The 9,009-nt window shown below is 57.7% G+C and overlaps 1 protein-coding gene across 6 annotated transcripts in view; it reads left to right on the forward strand.

Annotated features, from left to right (window-relative positions):
• Positions 1-9,008, forward strand: part of TSPAN18 (tetraspanin 18) — a 177,557-nt gene extending 168,549 nt beyond the window's left edge. For all 6 annotated transcript variants that reach the window (XM_082684050.1, XM_082684051.1, XM_082684053.1 and 3 more), the window contains 3 exons: positions 405-587; positions 3,680-3,763; positions 5,818-9,008. In XM_082684050.1, coding sequence (XP_082540176.1) covers positions 405-587; positions 3,680-3,763; positions 5,818-5,865 — 315 coding nt within the window. In that variant the 3' untranslated portion in view covers positions 5,866-9,008. The remainder of the gene's footprint in view (positions 1-404; positions 588-3,679; positions 3,764-5,817) is intronic.
• Position 9,009: the final 1 nt, after the last annotated feature.

Below are 9,009 nucleotides of genomic sequence, written 5' to 3' on the forward strand. Positions count from 1 at the left end.
AGGGATGCCATGAGCTGAGCATTCAAAGCCATGATGCCAGGCACAGCGAACGTCCCGCCTCCAGAGCCCACTTGGCTCATGGACCTGTACCAGATATCACTAACTGATCAGGGCTGGGCAATGAGCCCAGCCTGGGCCTTGCAGTCGCCATCCATGCAGCATTCTGGGCCGTCATTGTCACCATAACCCCCCATTTTACACAGAAGGGCACTGGAGGCTCAGAGAGGTTGAGTACCTTTCCCGGGGTCACACAGGAGCAGCAGACAGAGTCAGCCCCTAGCTGAGTCTTGACTCTGCTCCTTGCCTTATGAGAGTCTCGGGGGAGGCTGTCTGGCCACCTCTGCCCCCTGGGCCCAGCTCCCACCACCTCCCCTCCCAGACTCTTCCCTTCGCTGTCCTCCTAGTTTGGCTGCTGTGGCGTCAACGGGCCCGAAGACTTCCGGTTTGCATCAGTTTTCCGACTGCTGACTCTGGACAGTGACGAGGTGCCCGAGGCCTGCTGTCGAAGAGAACCGCAGACTCGGGATGGGGTCCTGCTGAGCAGGGAGGAGTGTCTGCTGGGAAGGGACCTGTTCCTGAACAAGCAGGTACCAGGCCCTGCTCCCCCAGGCAGGGGGCCTTGGATGGCCAGTGCTGGGTGGAGGGTGGGGGGGCAATGCTGGCACGGGGCCCTGGAGCACCCCAGCCATCGCCTGGAGAGGTGGGTCACCGTAGGTGACTCCTCAGTGGGGCCAGGAAGCCCGTGGGATCCAGCCAAAGTAGAAGGATCAGTGCAGCAGATGAGGCTGCGCTGGCCCAGCCGGAGGAGTGGGCCTTTGGTCTGGGGCTGAAGGGGAGCTGAGACTCCGCTGTGTTCCAGGCGGGGGTCTCCCTGAGCTTCTGACAGTGCTGGTTGGGAGCCCAAACTGAATTACATAGAGGGGGCCCCTTAGATCTTATTTTGGGGGAAGCTCACCTTCTGTGCCATATAGAAGCCCCTTCTGACCCCCAGGGGGCAAGGTTCCCCTCCAAGGTCAGGGAAACTATCAGACTCTTTGCATCTCTTGCCACCCGAGGACTTTATCTGGGTCCTGGGAGGAATGCCTTTTCCTTTTTGCACGTGCCATCTCTGGGGGACACACGGCACCTGGTTTGCCCCCCGTCCCACCCCGCTGTGAGACAAATTGTGCCCTTGTACTTGGTGCCTCCTTCCCACAGAGGGGAACACGTGGGTGTGGGTGTGAGAGACCAGGCAGGGGGAGTCAGGGGGAGAACAAGGATGAGCCCAGGACACGCCCCACACCCCTCCCTTGATTGGGCTTCTCGTGAGGCTCTCCTGGGAGACTTCCAGATGCAGGGACACAGCAGGAGGCGGGAGACAAGGGGCTCGCGTTCTGTTGAAGGAAGCTCATGCTAACCAAGGAGCAAACTAGAAGTAATTTCACATGGTCATGATCACGAAAAAAAAGAAAACCAGATGCCAAGCTGGAAGGGACTGGGATGGGGGCCACAGGGCAGGCCTCGGAGAGCCCCATGGGGGGGGGCCACATGCTCAGGCCTGCCCCTGGCCCTCTGATGAAGTCTTTCCAGCTTCAGCTTGGAACTTAGCACCCCTCCCCCCGCACACGTGGTGTCAGACGACGACATTCAGGGGCCCTGGGATCAGGCCATGTGAGCCCGGGGCAGGGAAGGCCACCAAGGGGCTTGGGTCTCAGCCTCCCAGAGAGGCTCCAGGACAAGGAGGGGAGGCAGGGGAGGGCTCAGGCTTTGAGGTCCAGCAGGCCTGGACCGCAACACCCTTTCTGGACCTCTGCTTCCTCATACCATCGCAGAGCCAGCTGGCTGTCCTCTTTGGAAAGGTGGCGTGATGCCATCGCCACCAGGGAAAAGCAGCACTTCCTACTTCCCCAGCAGCGAGGCCAGGGGACCAGGCAGTGGCCAAGGAGAGGCGAGCAGAAGTGGTACAAGACCACTTGTGTCCTGTCCTTAAAGCCCTGGGCTGGTCCCTCCTTTGCCCCAGGACCTGGCCAAGGAGGGTGCCCCCCTAGGATGTCAGGGCGTTATGAGAGGAGTCTGGGCCATGGACAGCTCCACAAAACACATGGACCACCTCAGCTTCCTACAAAAGGCAAAGGAACATCTAGCTTGTCTAAGGCCCTGCTGTTTGGGATGCCCGGCGCCCAGAGCCAAACCAATGTCCTGAGGCCACCTGTGGATTGTTCTGGAAGGCTCCTCATGGATCCTGTTCCTGTAGAGTCTCACCCTCATAAGCTTCCTATTTCTGGGCTCATCCTCGATGATGACACCCCCTTCCGTCTCCCGGGCATGACTCTGGAATCCGAGCTCCTTGGGAAGGTCCCTGTGCAGCTGCCTGAGTTCTTCGTGGTGCTTCTGTTCCTCATGAGATCCTTTTCTCCTTGGCATCCCCATCACAGTCTTGAATCAGTAAGCAAAAGTCTGAATGCAAGGACACCAAAGCCCACCTCAAGGGGCTCGTGCAGATGCCCTCTGTGTTTCACACATAGCAAGAATTCTGGAAGGCAATGGCTTTCCCCATTACATTAGTAGCTTTGTCCTGTCTGTCAAAGCCTGGCCTCCATGATCTTTGTGGACTTTCCTTGGTGGCAAAACGGCTGCCATGGCTCCAGACATCCCACCCATGTTTAAGACAGAGAGAAGGGAAAGTGTGGCACCACTGTCTTTCCCAGAAAGCCCCAGTGGTCATCTGTATAGACCTGGATAGCCAGGACTCGGTTCCATGGCCACCAAGGGCCGAAGCAGAAGGCACTCCTCTGTGGATGTTGAGTTAGTCCACCACTGTCTACCATTGACCTCTAATGAGCACAAATAAGGAAATCCCTCAAGAAGGTGACCCATGATGAATACTCAGAGTCAAACCCGCCAGAGCAGTTTCTCCGGCTCTTCTCAGCCTTCCCTGGGTCAAGACGGTCACCTGGGCAGGTCAGGGATGTGTTTGTTCTCCTGCTGGAAACGAATCAGGGGGTCTCCCAGTAGATGATGACCTTGCTAGAGCTTGAGTCCAGGCCAGAGGGGTGACCACAAATAGGAAACCATCCATATTCCCCATCTCTCTGGGTGATCTTAAGCCCTCTCTCCCCACAGCATCACATTTCTCTCCTTTATCCCCAGTGCTCCCCCACGTGCTCCCTGGCAGGTTGTAAGTGTGGGGGCTGCTGTAACTGTCCAAATAAAGTGCTACATCCTCATTTTCCTGGCATGGGAAAAGCATTCCAGCCAGAGAGCAAGAGCAGCATGTGCAAAGGCCCTGGGGTGGGAAAGAACATGGGGTGCTCCAGGAACCAACAGAGGAAGGCCAGTAGGGCAGCAGCACAGTGAGCAGGGCAAGACTGGCTCAAGGTGAGGGCAATAAAAGGGCCACTCCCGCTCTCTCCATGTGTCTATATCCAACTCTGTCTCAGTGTGTGTATCCCCAGCACTGCTTAAGAGATCAGTAATAGCACAGGAATCCATCCGCTTAGAGGGGCCTGGAGTGAGGGGCTCTGGACCTTGGGGGAGGCCCACCCAATGGTGCCAACAGGGGTTTGACAGGGTAAGCCTGCTGCTGCCCGAGTTTTGGGGCCCCAGGAGAGTTCCCAGGCTTCATACTTCGGTCCTGATGCTGGCCCCTGACCCCAGACTGTCTCCAGTTATGGCCTCTCTTCTGGTCCTTCCTTCCCAGGGCTGTTACACAGTGATCCTCAACACTTTTGAAACCTACGTCTACCTGGCTGGAGCCCTCGCCATAGGGGTGCTGGCCATCGAGGTAAGTAAAAGCCCCCCATTTCTCTGGCTCCCCAAAAGCAAGGCACACACAGGGTCTCGGGGAGATCCCCCATAACCTGCATTTCCCAGCACACCTCAGTCTCCATATCCTAAATCTAGGACCCAATGGGTCCCCCACTGCAGGGACTGTGGTGTGGGAAGCCCAGCTGAGTCTGTCTGTTGCCTGAGTCACTGTTGGACTCTGGGCTCATCTGAGCAAGCCTCCAGCAGTGAGTTGGCAGGCTCTGAGAGTCATCCCACAGTCTTCCTCCCACTGCCCGCTGCACCCCCCCATCCCGTCCCTGTTCCTCTCTGGCTAAGCCTCCCCCAAGGTCCAGAGTGAACCCTTTACCGAGAATCAACACTGCTGCCTTGTGGGAGGGGCTGCGGCTTGTGCGTCCAGATCAGACCCTTTGTCTGTGGGAGGCTCAGGGCCTCTGGGGCCTTGAGACCTCACAAGGGTGGTCTTAATGAACCCCTTTAGCCCCAGTCCTGGCCAGGGGCAGTGGTGACTCCCAGCTCTGAATGAAAGGGAGGCGGCTGCAGAGTCTGGCCACCGCCACGAGGTGGCGCTTCCGCCAACGGATGGAGCTGCCCCTCCCTTCTCCCGCCAGCTCCTGGACTTGGCACTGACCATCTCCAGGAAAGACCACTCCTGGGCCTCAGCCAGGCCTGGGCGGGCAGGGAAACAAAGTCAGGCAGCCCGAGCCACAGCCTCCCTGTGCTTCCTTAGGCAGGTGGGGGGAGGGGGGAGAGTAGGTGTCCAGAATGCCCCTCACCAGAAATGTCACTTTGCTCAGCTTCTCAGGGCGTCCTCCAGCCCCGGGTAGAGCAGTTTTGTGGAGACTACCAGGGATGTGGGGGAGGAGGGGTCATTTATTCATTCAGCAAGCATAGATTGAGCCCCTACTGTATGCCAGCATCGTTCCAGGTAAAGCAGGTCTCTCATAGGGCAGGGGGACACAATGAACAAGGGACAGATAAATCTGCTGGGACTGCGGGAATCGCAGGCATGTGTCCCGCTAGGGAAGGACATGGGCTTTTTGGGGATGGCTCCCAGCTCTGCCTCTCCCCAGAGGGGCCTCTGAGCTATAGAGGACTCCTCTGCAAAATGGTACTACTACTCTATTCCCAGGCCGCGGTTGCGGCTGGACGTCATAAGGATGGCAGAGGGTGGGGACTCCATGCCTGGCCAGGCTGTCCTAGAGTCTTGTTAGACAATGTCTGTATTCTTGATCTGCTGTCCTCACCCCCGGCCCACAAGCCTAGCTGCACCCCGAAGGGAGACAGGAATCTGCTCCCAAAAAGGGACTTTTTCTGTATTGCTGTCCCAGCCTCACCTTGCCTACGCCGCTTCTCCAACCAGAGATCTGGCCCTGAGTCTGTGGTCTGGGGACTGTCCCTTCTGCTACTCGCAAGAAGACCCCTGCCTGTGGGGGCCTCAGCCATTCTAGTCAGAGGGGCATCCTGAATCTGGGTCTCTGCCTGCCCTACCCCCCAACCCCCTCCCACCCAGGGCCCTAGTGCGGTGTTGGGTCATAGTGCTCTCAACTCTGGCAAGGGCTACATCTTCCCCCGCTCCTGAGAGCTAGAAAGGGGAGTGCACGGGACTTCTGAGTATGGGCTGCAGGGTCACAGCATAGACCCAACCCCCAGCTCCCCCACCTGCAGCTGTGTGACCTTCGGTGGGTCACATGACCTCTCTGTGTCTTGCCTCCTCTCTGTTGAAGATTTCTGAGAAAGTACTTAGGACTGGGCTGGGCGCACAGGAAGCTCTCAGGCTCCAGGAAGGGACGCCTTTGGCCCAAGTTGCTGCTAGCAAATAGAGGAATTAGATTTGAACCCATGTCCAAAGCCCACTTCTTTCCATGACTCTGCTGCACAACAAGGGCCAGTGGCTGGCAAAAGGTGCTTGCCCCCAGGGATCCTCCTGCAGGAGTGTGCCCATTGATGGGTGAGCCCCCTTGCTGGGCCGATGGTTACTTCCCCTTGGGAGGGGACAGCCGCGTGCCAGGCTGGAAGCCCAGCCTGACAAGCCAACTTCTACTTCTGCAGCTTTTCGCCATGATCTTTGCCATGTGTCTCTTCCGGGGCATCCAGTAGAGGGCGTGGCCTGGAGCCTGAAGCCTCACCCACCACCACTGCCCAGCCCCCGACGCCCTCCCCTACCCCGCGCCCCTGCCCCCTTGGCCCCAGGGGAGGAGGTGAGATCACGATAAGTGGGCAGGAGAAGGGGCAGAGGAAAATAGCTATTTTTTTAACAAGAAAATGAAGATGAAACTACGATTGTTAGACCCTGCCTGGTCTCCGGGTGGGTGCCATGGGCTCTTTTCAGGGGCCCGGCGCCTGAACCCCAGGAAGCTGTCTGCACTAGAGACCAAAGGAACCCCAGGGCCAGGTTCCCGCCTCGGTCCCACCAGCCTCTGGCAGTCGCAGGCCTGGGCCTTCTCCTCAGCTCCAGGTGCCAAGAAAGTGCAGATCTAGCCAACAAAAGACAAAAGCAGCTCTCAGAGGTCGACAAAGCCCCCCAGAGCCCCAAGGAGACTCGGTCGCCTTGTCCTTAAGAACTCGGAACCTACGTTCAACCTCTGGTCCTCTGATGGCGTTGTCCCTGCCTTGAGCTGGGGTCAAGAATGGGCTGCAGACACTGGATCCAAGTGTGGCCTAGCTGGCAGAGTCCTTGCTTCCCTCATCTATTGGATCACATAATCCAGAAAGCCCAGAGAGGGGGCATTTTTCATTCAGTCACACAGCATATGCATGACAATTCTGAACAAGAACCCAGTGGTCCCTTGGCTGCCTGTTGCACCTTCCAGGGCTCTGTAGGTCCCAGCAGGTCTGCTGCTCACACCCCTCCCTGGCCTCAGCATCCTGGCTTCCCCAGGAGAGAGAAAGCAAGCTGGTCAAGAATTTACCAGCTCCACAGCTAAGAAAATTCTGGACTGTCCTCCCTGCTCCCTTCCCACCTCCCCATACTTCTTTCTAAGCCCCCAGGGACACGGAACTCTCACACACACACTACAGTCACTTTTCTACACTGCCCACCTCTTCCCACAAGCCCAGCCCTTTCCCTGTTCCCCAACAACTCTGTGACTCCCAGGGCTGGAAGGAATCCCCAAGACCATCTGGTTCTCCTCTCCCCTCCCAGAACTGAGACTTGGATATCTTCCACAAGATTTCTGCCAAGACTTCACCACCCTCTTCTTGCATACCTCCAAGGACGGGGAGCTTTCTACCTCCTGAGACAGACTTGTCTTTGGACTGCTTTGACTTCTTAGCGTCAGCTCAGTGCACATGAGAGTTCTCTGTTTTTCTCTGCTTCCATCTGTGGCATTCCACTTGCCCTCACTCCCCAAAGTGTTAAGGCCACACAGTGCCTCCCCCAATCCCCATTTTCTCCAGGCTAAAGAGCTCCAAGACACCTCATTTCTGCTGCCAAATGGCTTCTTGTCCCTTCATGGGCCCTAGCACACTTCTGAGTGTTTCTTCCAGGCTGAGGTAGGGAGGTGTTTTCCCCTAGACCCACACCCACACAGCACCCACAGACCCTCAAACACAGGCTGTGCATTCTAGACCAGTGTCAGCAACTGTATCGCAAGATCCCTCCACCCCAGTGAATCAGGATTGCCTGCCAGGCCTGTTCAGAGGATGGGAGGTTTGGGGACGGTTGGGGGAGGGGGGAAGGACAGCATCATCCTGATCAGTGGTGTTGGCCAGACAATCAAGGCTTGATTAGTGACGGCATGGCAGTGGGAGGGGCAACACAAAGCCTGCTGTCCTCCCCCACAGTCCCTCTTCAGTGTTTGGGGAGAACCCATTCTGGATCCCAGACCCTGTGTCCGCTTCCAGCCTCCCAGCCTGCCAGCCCCTAGGAGAGGCAGGGCTGTGCCTGGAGCCCTATGCCTCCTGGCTCTGCCACCAGCCCCCTTTACAGATGCAGCCCCGAGCTCTGTGCCTGCTGTAAAGATCAGGTTTAACCTCCTCCCCGTCTCTCCCCTTCCCCATCCCATCCTTATGCTGCCCCCGTCCCCCAGTCCCAGGCCCTGCTCCTGGTCTCCAAGCAGGGGCTTTCCATATTATCCCTGGAACTCCAGATGTGTGGCCATGAACTCCCCAGCGACCGGGCATCCCCGGGACCCAGAGCCCCCTGCAGCTAGCGGGTAGCCCAACCCAGCGCGAGCAGGGCCTTGGACTTGGCTCCTCTCTAGACCCACACTCCCGCCCACATGCTCAGCTCCAGCTTCCTGGCAGAGGCAAAGGGCTGGTCTGAGCTTAGCAAAAGTAACAACAGCTGGCTTGGCTGGACTCAGGGTCTCGTGGGGCAGCTGTGTGGCTCTAGTCTGGGGGCATCTCAGGCTTCCTGGTCCCCTCTAGTCCCCTACCAGCCAGGAGAATCTGGGACCTTCAAGGTAAGAAGGGCCTGGGCTCTGGCATGCACTCCCTTCCCATCTCCAGTCGTGTCCATTCTTCCCACCTCTTGTCGGCCCCAGGAAGGTCCGTGGGAGGCAGAATAGATCCCAGAGGAACATCAGGCTGAGGCAGGTTCAAGGGCGGATGGTGAGCGTCATCCCCCAGAGTTTTCCAGAAAGGTACCACGGAGCACCGAGTCCGCCACTGCCCACACAGGGGCTTGGAAAGGGAGAGCGGGCAGTCTCCAGCTGTGACCGTCTGCAAGGCTGCCTCGCAGACGGTCCGAGGTGCGAAGGACAGAGCCCAGTCCCAGTCCAGGCTTGCCCCCTTCCCAGGCACTTCGATCTAACTGGGCCGGTTCATATACAGACTCAGCACTGGTCATCGAGGACAGGTGTTGCTTGCAGTGGTCTGGCTGCAGGGCCACGGGGCTGTGGGGGTGGGGATACCTCTCTAAGGAGACCTCCTCCAGCCGAGCTGCAGAGGCCCACTGTTGGTCACACACACACACAGCCTGGCCTGAAAGCCAGGTTTCTGCTCCAGAGCGCGTGCGTCTTGGGAAACAGAAGCCGTCTGAGGGCTTTGGAGGCTCTCTTGTCCCTCTCATTCTTCCATGCCTAAGGGGCCCAGACCGAAGACCCCAAACCAGCCGAGGCCCCAGCACCCCATCTCCCAGAAGCCCCCTCTTCCCTTTCCCTCATGGGTCCTAGGTTGAAAGTCTATTTTGAAAACTGTAAATGTTCCTCGCTAATTTATCATGTTTATTTCCTGTGATCCCCCCTTTTTATATTCTATATCAAGAGGAGTTTTTTGTAATATAAAACAGGACACCCACAC

The sequence above is a fragment of the Mustela nivalis genome (genome assembly GCF_964662115.1).
Source record: "Mustela nivalis genome assembly, chromosome: 9".
NCBI lineage: Eukaryota > Metazoa > Chordata > Mammalia > Carnivora > Mustelidae > Mustela > Mustela nivalis.